Source organism: Monodelphis domestica, chromosome 1 (genome assembly GCF_027887165.1).
Source record: "Monodelphis domestica isolate mMonDom1 chromosome 1, mMonDom1.pri, whole genome shotgun sequence".
In the NCBI taxonomy this organism is placed as follows: domain Eukaryota; kingdom Metazoa; phylum Chordata; class Mammalia; order Didelphimorphia; family Didelphidae; genus Monodelphis; species Monodelphis domestica.
The window spans coordinates 48277762-48299753 of NC_077227.1; the positions used below are offsets into that span (position 1 = coordinate 48277762).

Below are 21992 nucleotides of genomic sequence, written 5' to 3' on the forward strand. Positions count from 1 at the left end.
AGCTAGATGGCTAAGTGGATAGAGAGCCTGGATGTCCTAGATTCAGATCTGGCCTCAGATACTCCCTAGCTTTGTAATTCTGGGCAAGTCACCTAATCAGCATTGCCTAGCCCTTATTTCTCTTCTGCCTTGAAACTGATACACTGTATTTATTCTAAGACAGAAGGTAAGGTTTTGGTTTTGTTTTTAAGTGTCAATCAGCCTAGCTGTGTGATAATGGACAAGTCACTTAACCCCCATTGCCGAGCCCTTGGAACCAATACATGGTATTGATTCTAATTGGACAAAAGGTAAAGGTTTAAAAATGAACACACACACACACACACACACACACACACACACAAGTCTTGGCAGGCTAACCTCACTTGAGTAGATGAGAAGTATGCTATTATTATCAGATTATTTAATTTAAATTATTAAAATACTAGATGACAGTTTCCTAAATTTAGTAATGCTTTTTGAAAAGGCATCTCATTATAGATATAGAGATATGAGATCATAATGCAATCAGATATATTCAGAACAGAGAATCAAATTGATATTGTCCTCATTTTTATAACTAACTATTCTGTATCACCAACAACATTTTATACAACGGTCTAAGTCTCATTTCTTTGTCTTTGAGTTAAGTTCAGAAATTTAATCTTCCTCTCTGAGTTAAGTTTAAAAGTTGTTTCCCTATAAATCACTTTAGTTAAAAGCAACCTCCCAACCACTAGCTGTCCTTGAACAATTACAGAAAATTTGTTAACTATGTATTTTTAGTCATTTCAGTCATGTCCAACTTTTCATGACCCCATTTGGGGTTTTCTTGGTAAAAGCACTGGAGTGGTTTGCTCTTTCCTACTCCAGATCATTTACAGATGAAGGCTTAAATGAAGGATTAAATGACTTGCTCAGGGTCACATAGCTAGGAAGTATCTGAGATGAGATTTGAACTTGGGAAGAGGACTCTTCCTGACTACAGGCCCAGCACTCTATCCACTGTGCCATGTTAGTTGTCCTCATTAAATATATATATTTATATATATATGACATATATATGAGACAGCTCATCATTTCCTTTTGCTAATTAGAACTAATCAATCTTACTTCCTTTCCGTTGTTCCCCAAAAGGTATATAAGACCCCAAGTTCTGTCACTCTTTGGAGAAATATCTTTGGCAGGGCATTTTCCCAGAACACTGTTCCCAGAGTCCCAGAGCTTTGGCTCTGTGCGGTTTCTAGAGCTTGACTCTGTGTGGCGGCCAAATATTAAGAATCCATTGCTTACCTGATTAAAGATTTGGTTTTTCTGACCATTTCAGTGGTTCTGTGTTTTTCCATGTTGACACTGCCTTATTGGCTTACTGAGGTGCCTAAGAAACCTTTTATTGGTAATTGTTAGCCTTACCAATAATCTGAACTATCTGCCTCAGTTTACCTTAATGTCAATCACAACAGAACTAATCAGATGATTTTACTCAAAAAGTAGTTATGAAAAAATAAGTAGTTATGATTGGTTCATAGTCAACATGGAGGAAAGTCTCTGGTCAAATAACCCAAGGATCTGTGGTTGGCCCTCTGCTGTTTAATTATTTCATGATTTATTCTAATTATATAATTTTATATATTATTATATATAATTACATATTACTTAATTACTAATGCCTTGGATAAAAGCACACTCATCATATTTGCAGGTGACACAATGATGAGAGGAAGAACACAATAAAAGCCAGAGTCAGAATCCAAAAAAGTCTAACAAGATGAAATTTAATTTTAAAAAATGTAAAGTCTTATACCTGGGGACCAAAACTTAACTTCACAAGCATAAGGTGGGGGTTGAAATAGTTACACAGGAATTGTTTAGAAAAGAGCTTATGAATCTCAATAAATCAATGCAATCTGAAGAGTGTACTTTTAGAACAACTATACTGTAAACTTGCTGGACTTCATCTGGGGCGCTATGTTCAATTCTGGGTGACTTGGTTTAAGAAGGATTTTATAAGCTGGAAAATCCCTAAGGAGGGCAACCAGAATGGTGAAGGGCTGTGACCATGTCAAATGAGGAGCTGGGCATATCCACCTTGGAAAAGAGAAGGCCCATTGTATGCTATATGACTACTGGTCAGGTTGATTTTAGTGCAGATCCCCTTTGTGGACTTGTTGGCCATGGAGGTCCCTCCTAACCCTCTAATTCTCTGACTCTGCAAGGTGAGATAGGGAAGACCTAGATCAAATGCCAATGCAAAAGACTCTTTTTGTAAAATGGCAATGATAAGTCCTGCCCTGCATACCATAGGGAGGAGTCATGAGCATTAAATTAGATAATCTATAGAAAGGCCTTTGGGAGAGTACAAAATGGGTTGCATAGACATGGGAATGATTGATAATACTAGAAATAGGAACACTGTTTCCTCAAGTTATAAGAGGAGCTAAAAACATGTAGCCAGATCCCCATCTTTCATTGAAAAATGAACCAGCCTAGACATTATTGACTTGGCAAGAGAAGGGATCTTCAAAATTATCTTTTTATTTTATTTCATTACGTTCTATCTTAGACTCCATTCTAAGTACTGGTTCCAAGCCAGAAGAGCAGAAAGGGCTAGGTAATTGAGGTTAAGTGACTTGCCCAGGCCCACATGGCTAAGAAGTACCTAAGGCCATATTGGAACTTGGCTCTTCCCAACTGGAGGTCTTTTGACTTCAATATCCAGCATTCTTCCCACTGTACAATATCTCCTAATTCTGACTTTAATTCAAATAAATTCCACAAACGTTTACATAAGGTATCTATTATGAGCCAAACACCAACACTAAAGGCTGTAGATACAAGACTCCCTCCCCTCCAAAAACAAAACAAGAACAGTCCCAGCCCTCAAGGAGCTTACTTAGGGAAAACAACATAGATAAGTAAATAGGAAATAATTTTAGGATATGAGGAAAACTATTTCCTATACAAGTTGGTGCTTAAGTTAAACTCTGAGAGGAATAAGGAACCCAAGAGAGAAGGGTGAGGACAGAGAGGAAAACATGCCAGAAATGGGAAAAAAACCTGTCTGTGGAGGAAGGGCAAAGACGATTGAGTGCTGAGAATAGCAAACTTCACTAGTACAAGGTCAGAAGGCCTGAGTTCAGATTCCACCTCTGGTAACTATCTGCATGTACTCTGCAGGTCTCAATCTCCTCAACTATAAAATGGGAGTGTTGGTCTAGATAACCCCAAGTTCCTTCCAGTTCTACATGGATGATTTCTCACAGGGCCCCCTGTTCAAAGACAAGATCATTCTAAGCCTTTCCTGGAGAATACCTTAGGAAAGCAACCCAGGACTCCTCCCATGGGTAGGATTTTCTAGACATGATAGATTCTGTCCTTATAACTCATTGGAGTAGTGATAAATTTAAGATTTACCTCTATTATCTCATTTGGGCCCCCAAGTGTCTTAAGTTTTGTAGTTATTACTACTCTGCTCATTTTACAGATGAGGAAACTGAGGATCAGAGACATTCAGTGACTTCCCTAGGAGCATCCAAGGCTGGTTTGAATCCTAGGTTTTCCTGACTCCAAGTTTGGCCATCTCTGTGCTTAGTGGCCAGGCTGGCCCAAGGGCAGGGGGCTGACCCCCCCTCCCTCCACGGGGCAGCCCAGTCTACTCTTGACCTTTCCTCCCTTTGGGGAGAGCTGACACGGGTGCAAATGATGGCCCCTGCCCCTCCCCTCTTCCAGCACTCACCCACATCTGGCCCCAGGCTCAGCCGCTCTCGCCCCAGAATGGTGGGGAAGAAGCCCTGCTTGGAGCCGTAGATGCCCAGGCTGGATTGTTGGAAGCGGTCGAAGTCGCCCAGGGGCAGGGCCCGGTAGCCAGACCGGCTAAACATGACGCCTGCTGGGCCCCCAGCCCTTGCTGACGGGCACGACCCAGCTGCCTCCCGCGGCTTCTGCTCTGCTCGCTGTTGCTAGGCAATGGACCTGGAGGAAGCTAGGGATACTCCCAGGCACGCGAGTGACAACAGCCTAGCGATGGATGGATGGTTGGATGGTCCCGCAGTCTCAGCTCCACCTACGCCGGGGGGCCGGGAGCACCGTCCTGGAAAAAGAAAGAGAAAGCAAGAGGCTGGGGTCCTTCCCGTGCATACACACACACCCGGGGGGTCTCCCACGCCCGAGTCCCCTCCCCCACTCTCCTGCCTTTCAGCCTGGGCACCTGGGTGAAGCCCTACCCAGGGGTACCGGCCTCCCTCCCCACCAGGGGCCGGCGGCTTCCTGGTCGGTGACGTCATCCAGAAGCCCAGCTGGGGATAGACAGGGGAAGAGGAGGAGCCAGAAGAAGCTTCACCGCCCAGTCTTCTTCCTGCGTGCTCCCTCTAGCCCAGGAGGACTCTGTCTGGCTGAGTCAGCTACGGACTGGGGGCTTACCTGCCGCTCCCCAGCTCTGGAGGTACCCCAGGGATGCACCCGGACCCCCAGCAACCCCAGGGTTTCCAGACCTGGAGGTGGAGCCGGATACCTCTCTCAGGCTTGGTAATGTCTTAAAAAAAGAAACTATGATGTCATTGTGGGCACCTTTTAAAACGCACAGCTACAATGAGCGTATATACATATATGATGATATTTATTAGATTATATACGAATAAAATAAAGTCGTGGAGTTGTGAATTGGATCTAAAATACAATTTAAAAAATGTGTGTATAATGAATTTTATGCACAAATAGTATGTGTATAAAATCAAAGTTTAAAAATTAATGACCCCAAAATGCAATTTTAAAAATCCATGTGTAAGATAGATTGGCCCAGTGGATTGAGAGCCATTCCCAGAAACAAGAAGTCTTGGGTTCAAATAGTATAGTATAGTAGTAGTCTCTCGGCAACCGAGGATGACGATTGTCTTTGTGCAGTTTCATCTATGGTGTATAGATGAGTGTGCACAAAGACACTTGTGCGTGAAGGAGATTTAAGTGGAAAAGATTCTTCCTAGGTATGTGTTTCTGGATAAGTCACTTAAGCCCCATTGCCTAGTCTTTACCACTCTTCTGCCTTGGAACCAATATACAGTATTGATTCTAAGATGGAAGGTAAGGGTTCTCAAAACAAATAAATAAATAATAAATTCATTATACACATGGATTTTTAAGCAATGGGGGGTTAAGTGACTTGCCCAGGATCATCTAGCTAGGAAATGTCTGAGGTCATATTTGAACCCAGGACCTCCCATCTCTAGGCTTGAATCTCAACCCACTGAGCCACCCAGCTGCCCCCATGTATAATGAATTTAAACCATACATAGTATATGTGTTACATATTATTTATGTATAAAATAAAATGTAAGTGTTATTAATTGGTCCAAAATGCAATTTTAAAAATTCCTATAAATATGTAATAAATGTATACATAAATAGTATATGTATTATATATTATATGTGTACAATATCAAATAAAAAAGCATAATTTATTAATTGGACCAAAATTTACTTTAAGAAAGCTAGGTACATAATACATTTTAACCATTAATAGCATATATATTCATTACATTTTATATATGTATAAAATCAAATTTAAAAACAGCAGGAGTAATTAATTAGACCAAAATGCTATTTTTAAAATTCACATATATATAATATACATGTGTATTTCATATTGCATATGTATAAAATCAAAGTGTAGGAGTTATTCTTTGGACCCCAAAATGAAATTTTGAAAGGCAACACATATGATAAATTTATATATAGTATATGTATTATATACATTATAGTATGTATACATATGTATATAAAAGGATATATGTGTACATATAGTGTGTGTATTATATAATACCATATATATTATATATCACATGTATAAAATAAAATGTAGTGAACAAAATGCAATTTTAAAAATTCACTAGGTATAAGGAATAAGCAAAGAATTTTGTGTGTGTATCCAAAAATATTGCTATATCTGTATATTATACATTAGTCATGCCTGACTTCATGATTCCATTTGGGGTTTACTTAGCAGATATTGGAGTGTTTGCTATTTCTTTCTCTAACCCATTATATAGATAAGAACCTGAGGCAAAAAGGGTTCAGTTGATTTGCCCAGGGTCCCAAAGCTAATGAATGTCTGAGACTAGATTTGAACTCAGGAAGAGTCTTCCTTGACTCCAGGACTAACACTATGCATTAAGCCACCTAACTGCCCTACAAGAACAAGACAATATGGCATAATGAAAAACTGGCTTCCAAGCAAAAAAGACTTGAGTTCTAGTTCTGCCTCTAATTCATAACTAGCTGTATGATTCTCAGTGAATTACTTAACCTCTTCATGCTCCCAGGCAACCATCTATGAACAGGAGTCTGAACCTTTTTCTTTTTTTGGTCACAGACCTCCTTCAGCAATCTGGTGAAGCTCATGGTCCCATTTTCAGAATTATGCTTTTTAAAAGCATCAGATAGAACACAGAGGATGACAAAAGAAACCAGTTGTATAAATATTTAATAAATATAGTTATCAAAATATTTTTTTAATTAACCAACCCAGGTTAATACTTTGCAAGGAGGACACTGACCTGTACCTGTAGAAGAAGTTTCCATACCTGAGAGTTCTCTAAGTCAATGAATTTAGAGATGCAATCTCTTTCCCTATACTACAATTCAAAAGAAACTGGGAAGACTCACCTGAACTGAACAGAGCAAAGAAAACTGGAATGAAACACACCAGTCTATGATAATAACAATGTAAAGGGAAACAATACTCCAAAGCTGCTCAACTTCTTTTAAATGAAGTAACCAAACACTTCATGAGATGGAGCTGGACAAGAACAGAATATTGTATTACATTCTATAGGATACTTTGTTGGTTAGTTTTCCTCAACTATTTTTCTTTACAAGGAGGGTTGCAGGGGCAGGGAAGTATATTAGAAAATGACTGTGACTTTAAAAATAAAAGGAAATAAAACCTTTTTTGGGGGGGGGGTTCAGATCTATGCTTTCCTTCTTAGAGAGATTATCTTCTCTACCAATTTAGATGGACAGCTCTCTTACATTCTTATAATGGTCTGGGCACTGATAGATTCTGTCCATGGACACTCAGCTGGTGTTTATTAGGACTTGAACTTGGGATTCCCATCTGCAAGGACAGTTCCTTATCACTAGCTTTCCAGCCTCTAGTATTATTCTCTCAGATGTCTAAGATCTGAATACTCTGCATGTTGATCAGGATTCATTATCTTTGGCTATGACTCTGGTTGTGAGCAGGGAGCACACTGGGTAAAACCCCTTTGAGAGCTGTGCCAGAGGGTAAGGTCCTTCTGTCTAGATGGAGCAGTCAGTCAAATAATGGATGAAATGCACTGTGTGCTCAGCATAGGCATCACAGAGTGCTCTGCCATGACATTAGGTTCATTTATGATATAGGTTCAGTGAGTATATACTTTTCTGGCATATAATCAATTTTCTTCATATATGATCTTCTACATTTAATTGGATATATCACACATTAACAAATCACTTAATAAGCATTCTGTGATCATTTACCATGTTTCTATAACAGAGAAATTTGTGATGGAGATAAATGACATAGATAGGGTAATCTGGAGGTTAGTTTCTTCTGACCTGCTGAGAGAATCATTGTTGCTTTTGATCAGCTTTCACAATCAATCACAATTACTTAGGAGATGGGTAACAAAACATTTCATATCTAGGTACAGGGTTAAAGGGTAACTTAAAGCAGACCAGAATTGGGGTTTTCCTCAATTTACAAGTTCTATTTTTCTTGTGTTACTTTAAAGCACCTGGCAATGTTGCCTGATTTCTGTCTGTGAACAAATTCAGTGGAGTGTGTTAACAATGTGTGTTTTAGAGGAAAAATTTATTGTGATGCTTAAGCATTTGGCCAGTGTTGGGTGTGGGGCTTTGGGACATATCTCTGCTTGAGAGAGAAAGGAGGGGTAATGGGTACTGATCTTTAGGTGATAGGTGAATATAATCTTTTGGGGGTACTAATCTAGGGATAAGTCTTTGCTCTTATATCATTTCTTTTGTATTGGAGAGAGAACAATAATCATCCATTAGTGAGGGAAGTTAAAGAGAGAGAAGTCACAGAGGGGGATCAGTGGGGGCCTCATTTTAGGCAGCCCCCATTTCCCAAACTGTGACTCTGTCAGCCATTGGGGGGGGTGATGGCTCCCAACAAAACTCCATCTGACAGATTTCTTTTTCATTCTCAGTCTCTAAAAGGGATGCTGGCAAGAAGTGTCATTGTTCCCCAAAGGAAGTATGGTCTTCCAAAACAACCTAACCATCTTCAAGTTCTACCTGCATATTGTATTACTTATTGCCTTTGTGACATCCCTGGAATTCAGTATCATCAAGGTTAAAAGCTCCTGTGCTCCTATGATGAGCCTTCGGGAAAGCATTTTGGACCATGAACCCACCTCATAACAATAGTCTTTCCTCTTTGTTGCTTCCCTGAAGGCTAATATGAACCCTTGGCATTAATAGGCAGCCAACCAACAAATATTTTTGAAAGGATAAGAAATATGAAGCCTTTTATAAGCAATGAAGAACTTAAGCTTCCTCTTAGAAAAATTCCTTAAGGGCAGGGATGAGATTTTGCTTCTTTTATATCCCATAAATTCCCTGATGTAGTACCTACCACATAATAGGAATTCAGTAAATGAAAGCATCCACCAGTCCTTGCCCCCTGGATCTCACAGTCTGGTTCAATCATGAAATAACATGATTTGGAAAACTACTGCTTGGACTGTAACATAGAGTCCTTCCATGTGCAAAAGGAAATAGAGAAGATAGAAATTTAGAACTGGAGGTAATCTTAGGGTCTACCTAGTCCAACCTGGGAAATGAGGAAACTGAGGCAACTTGGTGAAATTAAATGACTTGCCCAAGGTCATGGAGGTAGTAAGGAACAGAGATAGGATGTGAAGCTTCCAAGTCCAACACCTTTTCCCTGGTATCCACATTGCACTGGGCTTGGACGCTGGAATCAGAGGACCAGTGATTGAATCCGAGGTCTACCCTTAACTTGCTGGGTGACTTTTCTCAAGGAATTGAACCTTTCTTAACCATCCAATTCCTCATCTGTAAATCAAGGGGGCTGGACTATCCTTCCAGCTCTTGTGATTCTCTCTGAGTGAGGTGGGGGTGGAGTGGAGGCGGGGCAGGAGTCCCTTTCGTCTACCATATTCTGAGGAGGGAAGAGATCAGCTTTGGCTGTGGTGGTCAGAGGAGACTCCATATTGAAGGTTGAGGAGGGGGAGAAGGCCTCTTTCAATGGACAGCTGAGCACCAGTACAGAGGTGGTAAAATTGAGTATGTGCAGAAGGGGAGGGAGAAAGAGGGAAAGGGAGGAAGGAGAGGGAAGGGAGGTGGATAGATGAGAGGGACCGCAATTTCAGTAGGACCATACAAGCTGCCTGGGCTTGCTCTCCGGCCCCTCTCCCCATCTGTCTCCGCTCTCCAGTTAGACTGGGAGCAACTGGCGGGCAGGGATCTGTCACCACCAGAAGCCTTTTTCTTCCCTCCTTGGAACAGGATTCTAGGTTCAGAGGAGGGGCTCGGAAGATCGCTGCCATCTGGAATTGCATTCCGCTCTGTCATCCAGGTTGGTCCAGCCCAAGGAGGCCAGATGTCCCAAAACGAGAAGGAGTCGGGGTGAGGTTGCCCTTTGCTTCCCATCCCCCATTATCCCATTCCGTGTCTCCCCAAATCCCCATCCATCCCCCCCCTTCCCCTGGGTTTAGCCCCGGGTTCAGCCCGTGCAGACTGGCGTATGTCTCAGATGCCGCGTCTTTCTGGCTGCTCTGCGGCTCTGACGCCCAGGGTGGCGGGTGGGGGGGGGGGGGGGGGGCAGGGAGGGTTCGGCTGCTTGACAACAGCAGCTGTCACTGGCTCTCCCTACCCATCTTGGCTACGTATCCCCGCACCCTCCTTCCCTCTCTTCCCGGACTCCTGGGGCTCCTCCATCAGCATCAGCACCTCTCTTCTCCTTTGATCATTTTGGGCTGGATGGAGTGTGAACTGCGTCTCTCCCTAGGACCTGAGAATGGCCAGCCCCCTCCCCCGAGCCTGCCTTGTACAGGAGTTCTGCGGTATCCACTAGAGTAGCCTCATCCCCTCCCTCTTCTCCTCATCCTCTTCCTTTTCACCTTCCTCCTCTTCATCTTCCTCCTCTTTTTCCTTTTCTTATCTCCCTCCCCCTGCTTCCCTCTTTCTCTTCTTCCTTCTCCCCTCTATCCTCTTCCTCCCTCTGCTCACCTTAGTTCTCCTCATCCTCTCTTCTTCCCCCTTGGCTTTCCCTCTTCCCCATCTCTCTTTCCTCCTCTTTATCCCCCTCCTCCTTTTCCTCTTCCCTCACCTTCTCTTTTCCCCCTTCTCCTCCCTTCTCCCTCCTCCCACTCCCTTCCCTCCTCTTCACTCCCTCCCTCCCTCCTCCCTCTCTGCCCTCCTCCTCCTTCTGTGCGTTGCTCTATAAGGCCCAGCCTCCTGAGGAGGTGGGCTCACGGGCGCTCCTCCCTGATGCTGGGCTCTCCCAATGCGCAACCCGCACAGTCTCCCTCTGACCCTCACTGCCCGGTTTCTTCCAGGTCACCCGCGGAGAATCGAAGCCGTGGGGCGCTTTCCACACCCGCGGAGGCTGCCCCCTCCACCGAGCCCAACCAGACCCCGGACCCGCCTCCGCCCAAGTCCCCTTCTCCGCCCATCCTGGTTTCTGTGGCATCCACGTCTACCTGGTCCTTCCGCACCGACCCGGTGTCCTCCAGCCAGCCTGAAACCAGTGCCAGCGGAAGCGCCAGCTCCCGCGCGCGAGCCATGGAGGTAAGGACGGGCAGGGCACGTGGGAGCAATCACCTGCTCTGTGCCAGGCGCTGTGCCGAGCGCTTTATAAATACAATTTCATTTAATAACAACAACAACTATAATAAATCGCTAGCAAGTGCATAGCATCTATGTGCCAGGTATTGTGCTAACTGCTTTAAGTCTCAAAAATCACCCTGGGAGGAAAAGGCTATTATTATTAGCATCCCCATTTTATAGATGAGACAACCAAGGCAGACAAGATTAAGTGACTTGCCGCAGGCTCACACAGCTGGTAAGTGACAGGAGTGACGGGAGGCAGGATTTGAATTCGGATCTTCCTGACTCCAACTCGGGGGTTCTATCCACTTCCCCCCTTATCTGCCTTCATAGGCAGCTTCCCAAGGACGGACTAGGAAGGAAGAAACCCCGGTCGAGGGCTCTAGGGATGGCAAGATCATACACGTAGGGGTAAGAGGACCCAAGAAGGTTGGCCAGTCAAAACTATTTTACACCTGAAGAAAATGAGGCCCAAGGAGATAAAGGGACTTTCCCCGCGGGATTCCCAGAGAGAGTGAGAAGTAAGATTTCTAACCTAGGCTTTCTGGTTTTAGTCCGTTTTTGGTTCAGTGTGCCAGGAAACCTGAGTTTTCATTGGAAATTTGTCCTGCCCTAGCTTTATGACTTTGGGCAGTTTTCTTAGCTTTTCTGTGACTCAGTTTCCCCCTCTGTCAAATGAGGGGGTTGGAATTGGACTAGATCTCTAAAAGCTTGGCAATCTTTCTGTGAATTTATGAGGGCATCAAGGCATGGGTTACTTTATGGTACCAGAACCAGATAATCATAAAACATTTATTAAACAATTTTTATTAAAATAGTATTAATATTTTATTACTATCTATAGATGTATTCTATAATTTTATGTAATGTTAGTATTATTTATTAAAAATGTTTCAGTCCCTGGAAGTAGAAGTAATACAGCCCCAGCTCTGAGCATTCACCTGTTGAAGGGGAAAAGGAGGGAAAAAGTAGGGGAAAGGAAGGGAAGGAAGGTAGGGGGTCTCCCCCCCCCCCCAGCCCCATAGGGAAATTGACCAGGTGTCAATTAGTCTCTTAGACTACAATTAGGCTTGGGAATTAAATTAAATCAGACAGACTTCAGGGATTTTTAGATAGGTTTATTTTGGCCAGGAAAATAAAGGTCTGGAAAGGCTAGAGAAAATTAGATCTCCAGCCAGGGGTAAAAGGGTTTATGAGGACAAAAGGCTCTTCATCAGAAAAGGCGCCAAAACCAGTGCCAAATCCCACGCTTCTCTTCTCTTTTACACTTTCTCAGAAATCTTCCATAAAGGAAGTGGGAGGTGTCCAAGGAAGTTGAGGTAGAGAGTCCTGGGAGATGTAGTCTCAGATGTAGTTCAGTCATTCAAAACTGCACACACCTTAGGAAGGGAAGGAAGAAGGGAGAAAAACAAACTGGGCAGCACACACCTAGATGTATGTGTATGTGCAGAATAGAATCAAAGGATCCTTGGTGGGGAATGGGCCAGGGGCTTTGGGAACTTCAGGACTTGAGCTGAATCTTGAAGGAAATAAAGAATCCCAAGAGGCCAAGAGGTAAAGACACCAAGGTGGGAAATGAGTGTTAGATGGAACAGCAAGAAAGCCATCTTGGCTATACTGGAGAGTATATGGATTGGGAGTAATGTGTCAGGAAGAGGCAACTAAGTAACATGGTGGATAGAGAGATGGAAGCCTGGGGATGGAAGGACCTGGGCTCAAATATGGCCTCAGGTACTTCTTAGCTGGATGACCCTAGGCAAGACACTTAACCTTTATTACCTAGCTCTTCTGCCAAAGAATTGATCCTAAGATGGAAGGTAAGAGTTTAAAAAGTAGAATAATATCAGGAAAGGTAGGGAAGGCATCTGTGCTATGCTGGAGGTAAAAGGGAGACACTAGAGCGTTTTTTCATGTTTTTTTTGTTGAGTTAGGAATGGGGAGGAGAAGAGATTTAAGAAGGGAGATTCTTGAGTCTGGTACATGAATTAGGATGCTAGAGCAGGGATCTGGGTTACAAGTGATGAGGACTGAACCAGAGTGGTCATAGTTGAGTGAGGGAGAAAAAGGGATCATCTAGTAACTCTGTTGGGCCATTGAGTAAGAGTATAAGATGGTGCCATGCATGTAAACCCCAGTGAAATTGCTCGTTGGCTATGGCGGTATGGGGGAAGGAAAGAACATGAATCATGGAACCATGAAAAAATATTTTAAATGAATTAATTAGGTAAAAATTTTTAATTAAAATTAGGCTTGGGAATTAAATTAAATCAGACAGACTTCAGGACTGGGTTTGAGATACCTATGGGACATCCATGTCTGGATGTGAACATGACCTCAGGAGAGAGTCTGGAGCTGGCTATAGAAAGATGGAAGACATCTGCATAAATTTGATGATTTGTGAACACTCTGGAGCAAGAGAGAGTATAGAGGGAGAAGAGAGTCCAGGACAGAGTTTGGGGGAGGACCATCCAGAGTCAAGTCCAAGATTTATGAGTCTGTGATATAGCCAAGTAGGCTAAGAAAAAAATGATCAAAGTAGAGGAGGAGAAAAAGAGAGGGAAAGTGAGACAGAGAGGAAAGAGAGATCAGAGTAAAGAGAGAAAACAATGTTGGGAAAATCCAGAAAGTACAGAGAATTTAGGAAGAAATCCTGATCCACAGTATCAAATGGTCTTGCTAGGTCAAGAAGAATGAAGATTAAGAAAAGACCAATAGAATTAACCATTAACCTGACCTCTGGGTTTTTCCCTCCTTCTTACACTCACCCCAGTATAGCAAGGAGGGCTTATTTCTACTATTGGTATTACTCAAAGGAAATGACACTTTCAACGGTATGTTAGACCTTGAAAAGATGTTAGAAAAAAACAAATCATCTACTCTAACCACCTCATTATTCAATTTGAGAAACTTGAGATGGGGTGGGGGGGAAGAGATAAATGGCGTGTCCAAGCATGTTCGTGTCAGAGGAACAGCAATGTACTGGTAAATGTTTAACAACTGCACCCCCCCCCCCAAGTCCATAAAACCTTCTTTTCACTTTAATCTGCATTATTTACATTTTCTCCATCACTTTCATAAGTATGGGCAATCAACCAAATACTAAATCAAGCCCTGATTTGTAGCATTTGCTGATTTCTCCAGCATATTATGCTCAGCTGAAAATTTAACAAGCAATTCACTGGCGCTGGTTTGAGCCTCTTCCAGCAGACCCCTACAACAAAGACAAGAACCCAGAACCTAGTGGTGGGGTCGCCATCATTTTCCTTGTTGGAGAGCAAATTCCCTTCAGATGGTGAAGAGTTCATTTCTGTTCTAGAATATTCCACCTTATTGCTCTCCAGTTCTCAAATAAAAGGAGAGAAAAATAGAATAATACCAGGAAAGGTAGGGAAGGCATCTGTGCTATCCTGGAGGTAAGAGGGAGACACCAGAGGGTTTGTTCATGCTTTGTTTTGTTGAGTTTATTTTTAATATCTAATTTTTAGAGTTGGAAAGATGGAGGCTAGCAATAATCAGGGATCCCAACCTCCTGGGTGTAGGGGAGTTGGAATTTGATCCTGGATCCTCTGGCTCCAAATTCCATCATCTTTTTCCTATAGAATTCCCTCTGCTGGCTCTTTTGGGGATATTGAAAATGGAATTTTCAATCATTTTTGAATAATCATACGTTTTCAAATAATTTAAATTTAATTAAATTTAAATTTAAAAATAAAATTTCAAGTCATCTGAGGGACAGAATTTGGGTTCTAGCCCCACTTCTGAGTCTTCCTGCCTTTGTGTGACCTTAGACAGGTCACTTTTCCTATTGGTCCTCTGCTTCATTCTCTCTATAATACAACAGCGGGACAGGACCACGGAGCCCTGGCAGAGCTTCCTCGTACGGGTTCTGGGGTGCCCCTGAGGCTTGGGGGTCTCATGCCACGCGTGTGACTCCTCCCTGATCTCCCCATCCAGGCCATAGGAGAGGAGTTTTGTTTCCTGCTCTGTCACGTCTGTAAAATGGAATCCAAATGTCCTAAGCTCCTCTCCTGCTTACACACCGTCTGCTCCAAGTGCTTGGAGAGCCACGAGCCGGCCGGGCAGTGCCCCATCTGCCGAGACTCCCATCCTCAAGACAGCAGCCTTCGCTCCATGGACAACCTTTTCTTCGAGAGCCTGCAGCGGCGGATTTCTGTGTACCAGCACATCGTCCAGGGGGGCGACGAGGCCTCGTGCAACCGCTGCCGGGAGCCCGCCGATTTCTGGTGCTTCGAGTGCGAGCAGCTCATCTGCACCCACTGCTTCGAGGCGCACCAGTGGTTTGTGAAGCACGAGGCCCGGTCCGTGGAGGAGCTGAGAAAGGAAACGGCCAAGGACTTCCTGGATGGTACCCGTAAATCCAACAACCTCTTTTGTCCCAACCCCACCCACCGGACTCCATCCCTGACCAGGTAAGAGCCCGAGGCCTCCGGGCCGGCCCAGGGAAGGGCCCAGAAGTCCCCCCCCCCCCCGGCCCCCTCATTGTAGAAGGCAGAAAAGGAGGCCCAGCGCGGCTCCGAGGTTTATCAGAGGCCCGCCTAGCTAACCAGGAGAAGGCCGCAGGCCTCAGTGTGCCCCAAACCGCTTCTTTACTTTACACATGAGAAAACCAAGGCCCGGGAACACTGTTTGGTTTGAAGAGTAAGGAGGGACGTTGTTTTTAACATATATTTTCCCTATTATGAGTAAAAACAATATTTTAACATTACATTTTCCTTAAAGATTTTTTTTAAAGAGGTCCAAGTTCTCTCTCTTCCTGTGAGCCTCGCTCCTTCTTGCCCTTCCCCTTCCCTGATATGGTAAGCAATCTGAGATACGTTTTACACTTATATTTTATATATTTATATATATATATATATATATATATATATATACACATATAATCGCATATATGGCATATATTTATATACACATACATTTTAGACATAATCACATCTATTTATAGATACACCTGTAGCATATATAAATATATGTGCATATACACACAATATACATATTATATAGTTTATATAATTACACACATCATATATTTATATATGTACATTTACATATAATCACACATTATGTGTTTATACACATGGTATATGTAAACATATGTGTGCTTGATGTGTATATAGTATATGCATCTATTTAGCATATAATGAAATACATGATATATTACATATATCATATATTTATCTATGTAATTTACATATGTTGTATTTCTATACATATAATATATACTGTATGCATAATATATAGTATGTACACATAATATATATTTTATATATACATGATGTTATATATTGTAATGCATGCATGTAATATAATTTAATATGTGTGATATATGTATATTTAATATGTGTAATATAATTTAATATGCAATATACATATTATATAGTTTATATAATTACACACATCATATATTTATATATGTACATTTACACATAATCACACATTACATATTGATACACATGGTATATGTAAACATATGTGTGCTTAATGTGTATATGGTATATACATCTATTTAGAATATAATGAAATATATGATATATTACATATCATATATTTATCTATGCAGTTTACATATATTGTATTTCTATACATATAATATATACTACATGCATAATATATAGTATGTACACATAATATATATATATATTTTATATATACATAATGTTATATATTGTAATGCATGCGTGTAATATAATATAATTTAATATATGTAATATATACATATAAATGTATCTGATATATAAATATATGTACATCTAATACATTTATACATACACACATTTAACATATAATAGAATACATATAATATATAGCCATATGTTTTACATATGATCATATATGTCTATATATCATATATAATCATATATTATGTAGTTATATATAAATATGTATTTTATATATAATCACGTAAAACATTTTTCCATATTAGTCATTTTGTAGAAGACATTTCAAGTGGAAAAAAAAGAAAGAAAATGAAATAGAATATGTTTCAGTTTGCATTCAGATTCTATCAGTTCTTTCTCTGAGGCATTTTTTCATCATGAATCTCTGGGATTGTCTTATATCACTGCATTACTGAGAATAAATAGGTCACTCAGAGTTGTTCATCAAAAAATATTGCTGTCAAGGGCAACTGGGTAGCTCAGTGGATGGAGAACCAGGCCTAGAGAAGGGAGGTCCTGGGTTCAAATTTGGCCTCAGATACTTCCTAGCTGAGTGACCCTGGGCAAGTCACTTAACTCCCCACTGCCTACCCACTACCACTCTTTTGCTTTGGAAACAATACACAGTATTGATTCTAAGATGGAAGGTAAAGGTTAAAAAAGAAAAAGAAATATTGCTGTCACTGCGTACAATGTTCCTCTGGTTCTGCCTACTTCACTTTGCATCAGTTTTTGTTAAGCCTTTACAGATTTTTCTGAAATCCTCCTCATCATTTCTTGTAGCACAGTAGTATGCAGTAACTATACAATAGTCTATCCATAAATTTCACAATCATATTCAATAATGCACTACAACTTGTTCAGCTATTCCCCAGTTGACAGACAATTGTCCTGGGAGGCTAAGAGACTTAGTTGAATAAAACATGCTCTGCACTTCCAAAAAGAGAACCGATGGATTCCAAGAAGGATATTTTACTTCTATTTTTTCTCTTTCTTACTATTTTTTTCCTTGAAACGTAACTAATGAGAAAATTTGTTTTGCATGTTTATACATATTTGTAATGTTTTTCTTTTTCTCGCCTTTTCAATGGAGGGAGGGGAAGAGGATAGAGAGAATTTGGAACTGAAAATAAAGTATTACATTGAGAGAGAGAGAGACACAGAGAGAGATATGGAGGGATAGATAGAGAAAGAGGAGAGGCAGAGACAGGAGAGAGACAGAGAGGAGGAGAAGAGAGGAGGGGGAATGAGACAGAGAGGCAGAGAGAGAGATGGAATGAGAGAGGGAAACAGAGAGACAGACAAAGAGAGACAGAGAGAGAGGGAAGGAGGGAGACAGAGAGAGAGAGAAGGAGAGACAAAGAAAAAGAGAGGGGGAGGAAGGGGGAGAGGGAGACAGAGAAAGAAGAGAGAGATTAAGACAGACACAGAGAGAGAGACAGAGAGACAGAGAGACAGAGGGAGGGAGAAGAGAAAGGCAAAGAGGAGAGAAAGAAGAGAGAGGGAGAGAGACAGAGAAAGAGGAAAAAGAGAGAGGCAGTGAGGAGAGAAAGAAGAGAGAGGGAGAGAAAGACAGAGACTGAAAGAGGGAGAGATATAGGCAGGGAGGGAGACAGAGAGAGAAAAAGAGAGGCCGAGAGGAGAGGAAAAAAAGAGAGGGAGTGAGAGATTCATTTGAGGTCTCCCATAGCCCTGGATGACCCTGGCAGGCCATGTGGTGTCCCAATAGAAGAGAATGCCTCAAAATGGAGGAAACATAGCATCCATGTGTCTCCCAACCCTGTGGTTATTATTATTTGAATTTGTGAGATGAGACAAGATGCCAAATTAACTTATATTATAGTTTGGGGAGAGAATGCCAGATGGAAGGCTCATAGATTTAAAGGTGAAAGAGAACTTAGATGGAACACTGAGGAGACAGGTTCGGCAGAGCCCGAATTCATACCCCAAATCTCCAATTCTGCCTCTGCCTCAACTCCACATCCACTGTTGTCAGTGGCGTCCCCAGTGGAACCCTCCAGAGTTATGAGAATTCCATTGGGGCCGCCATTGACACCCTGGAGATGTTTTCTAGGAACCAAACTGGCAAAGAGACTCACAATTTAACGACCAATCCTTTGACTAGGGTAGCTCCTGGAATGGAGAAAATTACCAAATAGCCGAAAGGCTTTATAGTTCTTTGGTGATAATGGCAAAGGAGTGGAGCAGAGGACAGAGGATGCCAATAATTCAACACTTTTTAGACCATCTTCAAACATGAACTGTTCATCCTATCAAGGGGAGGTCCTTGTCCAATGGGGATATGCCTGGACATTCTCACTAAAAATGAAGTTATTTAATTAACTTTTTAAATTAAAATAGGAGTCATTTAATTAACATTTATTAAGCACCTGCTGTATTCCAGGCATGGTGGTAAGCAATGAGAATACAAAGCAAGACAAAAGTTCCATCATGGAACTCATTCTAATGGATGAGACAACAGAAGCTTGTTCTTAGGTTCTTTCTGGAGGGGCAGATGAATGATTTTATTTTCTAATATGTCCAAGGGTGGGAGGAGCAGTTAGGTAACTCAGTGACTAGAATCAGACCTGGAGATGGCAGGTTCTAGGTTCAAATCTTGCCTCAGACCCTTCTTAGTTGTGAGACCCTAGGTGAGTTTAACCCCTCATTGCACTTCTACCTTGGAATTCATTAAGAATCCATTAAGAAAGCCCTTTCCTGAGACATTGGTCCTCTCCTATCATGATGAGTAAGAACAAAAAAGATGATCAGAAAGATGGTGGAACTCGTGTGCTGAGGATGAAGCTAGAGAGAAATCCCACAAAGACCTTGATAAGACCCTCTTGGCGAAGTGCAGAAGGAGGGAGGATGGGGGATGGTGAAAACTTTGTTGGCAAATATAACCCTGAGAAATAAAAAAGGCCAAAAGCTTCATGCCTGTGTACTAAAACTACTTTATTCTTTTTAATTGGTCTATTGATTTTTTTTTATCTTTACTGCCCTGCCACCTTCTGGGAACAACCCCCACCCCCAGTAAATAAATTAATAAATTAATAATTAATTAATTGAATGAATGTAAAACCAATTTTTACATGCTTGCTGTATGCACTTCTGCTGTGTATAGATAGGAGTATGGCAGTCCCTGTCCTCAAGGATCTCATGTAGATCTCTCTCGTGTTACCAAAAAAAAAAAATTGAGTAATACAAACAGCTGTGTCTAACAGTCTATGTAACATTCTACACCTGTAAGTATATTTTGTGTGTCTGGGTGTATCTTTCTGACAGTCTCTTTGGGTTGTATAATACAGTTAATGGACTTTTTCTGGGTTAAAGGGTCTAAATAGTTTAGTCATTTTTTTCTCACATAATCTCAAATTATTTCCTACATTGGTTAGAACCAACTCATGACTCATTCATCAATGTATTAAGAGGCCTGACTTGCCACAGCCCTGCCAGCATCGACTTTTTCCATATAATTTTTGCAAATTTGATGAGGGAAAGCCTCAGTGTGGCTTTAAATTTCCCTGATAGAAGGGATTTGAAGCATTTTTTTTCATAAAGGTGCTGATGGCTTGCCTTTCTTTGTCTGAAAAATATTAACATATTTTGACAATTTATCTTTTGGCAAATACCTCTTCTTCATATGGGTATGCATTTGTATTGATTCCTTATATGGTTTGGATACAAAAATAACTCAATGCAGAGATTTTTTCTGTAATAGAAGATTTTTTTCTTCTTTTAGTTGCATTGATTTTATTCATGGTCAGACTTCTTAATTTTATATAATCAAAATTGTCTATCCAGTCCTTTTTAGTCTTCATTATTCATTGATTATGAATTTTCCTTATAACCAGAGATTTGAGAGGCATCTCCTTCCTCCCTCTAATGTTTTAGGGTTTCACATGAGACACATAAGAGTCTGTCTAAACCTACTTTATGCCAAACTACTTTCCAATTTTCCCAGCAGTTTTTTAAATAGAGGGACATTTTCCTACTAGTTTGTGTTTGCATTTCATAGAATTTGAGAGTTAGAAGGGGCCTCAGAGGCCACCCTACGCAAATGGAATCCCCTTATTACATCACTTACAAGTGTTCCAGAGAATGATGAAGAGCCTCATGGAGTGATGACTCATTACCTATCAAGGTGGCCACTGGGATATTTCTAATTCTTAGAAAGTCTTCTTGCTGCCTAGAATCAAACCTAAATTTGCTTTTTTGGAAACTGGTATTCATTGCTCCTGGTTCTACACTCAGGGGCCAAATGGAACAATTTTGTTCTGAAACAGATTTGTTCTTTATTTGTCTTTTTCTAATCTGTTTTTACCCCATGTATTTTTCTCATCTGTTTCTTTTAAATATACTTTCCTATTTTGTAACCAGCACCAAAATGTTTTGATGGTGGTATTTTTTTGGTAATATAATTTAAATCTAGTAATGTTTGGCATCCTTCAGCATGCTATAATGCATAAGGTTGGTGAACTTGTTGATTTTTTAAAAAATACTTTCATAATTGTATTTAATATAATTCATTTCCATTATAACCCTGTCTGTTTTATGTATGTAAAAGAATTATTCTGAGAAGAGGACCCTTGGCTTCATCAGCCTGCCAAAAGGTTCTAGAGATGAGAAAACCATGCTTTCTTGGGATGTCTGACTTGGAGACAGGAAAAACTGGGGAGACTGTGAGCTTCTGGAATGCAGGCACTCTTACCTTTCTCTATATCTCTAACACTTAGGACAGTGCCTGACACATAGTGGGGGCATAATAAATATTTGTCATCAGATTTACTTGTGAGACAAATAGGGGCAAGTCACTATTCTCTGAGACTGTTTCCCCATTTCTTACTAATCCCCATTCTTTAAAACTAAACAATTAGGGGGCAGCTGGGTGGCTCAGTGGATTGAGAGCCAGGGATAGAGATGGGAGGTCCTAGGTTCAAATCTGGTCTCAGACACTTCCCAGCTGTGTGACCCTGGGCAAGTCACTTAACCCCCATTGCCTAGCCCTTACCACTCTTCTGCCTTGTAGCCAATATACATTATTGACTCCAAGATGGAAGGTACAGATTTAAAAAAAAACAAAGCTAAAAAATTAGGGGCAGTAGGGTACTCAGTAGATAGTATGCCAGACATGGAGTCAGAAGGACTGATATTCAAATCTGGCTTCAGACCACTAGCTGTGTGATACTAGGCAAGTCACTGAACTCCAGTTGCCTAACCTGTACCATTCTTTTGCCTTGGAACCAAGGCTTACTATTGATTCCAAGAGAGTTAAAAAAAAGATTCTTGTTCAACTACAGGTTGGCCTTAGGTAGCCTCTGAAGCCCCTTCTAATGTCAAGATTCTGGGATTCTTGTTTTAGGTGCTGTCCTTTAGCCTATGGCATTAGTTTCCCTGGCTGCTAGAATAATAATGATAATAAACATTTATATGGTCCTGATTTTGTGCCACACATTACACTAAGCATATTTTTAATTATCCCAT

At 41.2% G+C, this 21992-nt stretch overlaps 2 protein-coding genes across 17 annotated transcripts in view; one reads left to right on the forward strand and one right to left on the reverse strand.

Moving 5' to 3' along the window:
* Positions 1 to 4272, reverse strand: part of STOML1 (stomatin like 1) — a 51517-nt gene extending 47245 nt beyond the window's left edge. For 5 of the 7 annotated variants that reach the window (XR_459970.3, XR_459971.3, XR_008912098.1 and 2 more), the window contains exon 1: positions 3716 to 3971. Coding sequence is in view for 4 of the 7 variants with exons in the window: in XM_016424843.2 (XP_016280329.1) it covers positions 3716 to 3860 (145 nt within the window). In the remaining 3 variants the exon portion in view is untranslated. Of the gene's footprint in view, positions 1 to 3715; positions 4070 to 4202 lie in introns of those variants that run through there. The other 2 variants (XM_056798604.1, XM_056798578.1) reach the window with 2 other exon arrangements.
* PML (PML nuclear body scaffold) overlaps positions 4007 to 21992 on the forward strand; it is a 48376-nt gene continuing 30390 nt past the window's right edge. For 5 of the 10 annotated variants that reach the window (XM_007478137.2, XM_056798491.1, XM_056798532.1 and 2 more), the window contains exons 1-4: positions 4007 to 4503; positions 9511 to 9630; positions 10563 to 10794; positions 14788 to 15263. In XM_007478137.2, coding sequence (XP_007478199.2) covers positions 4007 to 4503; positions 9511 to 9630; positions 10563 to 10794; positions 14788 to 15263 — 1325 coding nt within the window. Of the gene's footprint in view, positions 4504 to 9122; positions 9289 to 9510; positions 9631 to 9813; positions 10068 to 10562; positions 10795 to 14787; positions 15264 to 21992 lie in introns of those variants that run through there. The other 5 variants (XM_007478133.3, XM_007478134.3, XM_007478136.2 and 2 more) reach the window with 4 other exon arrangements.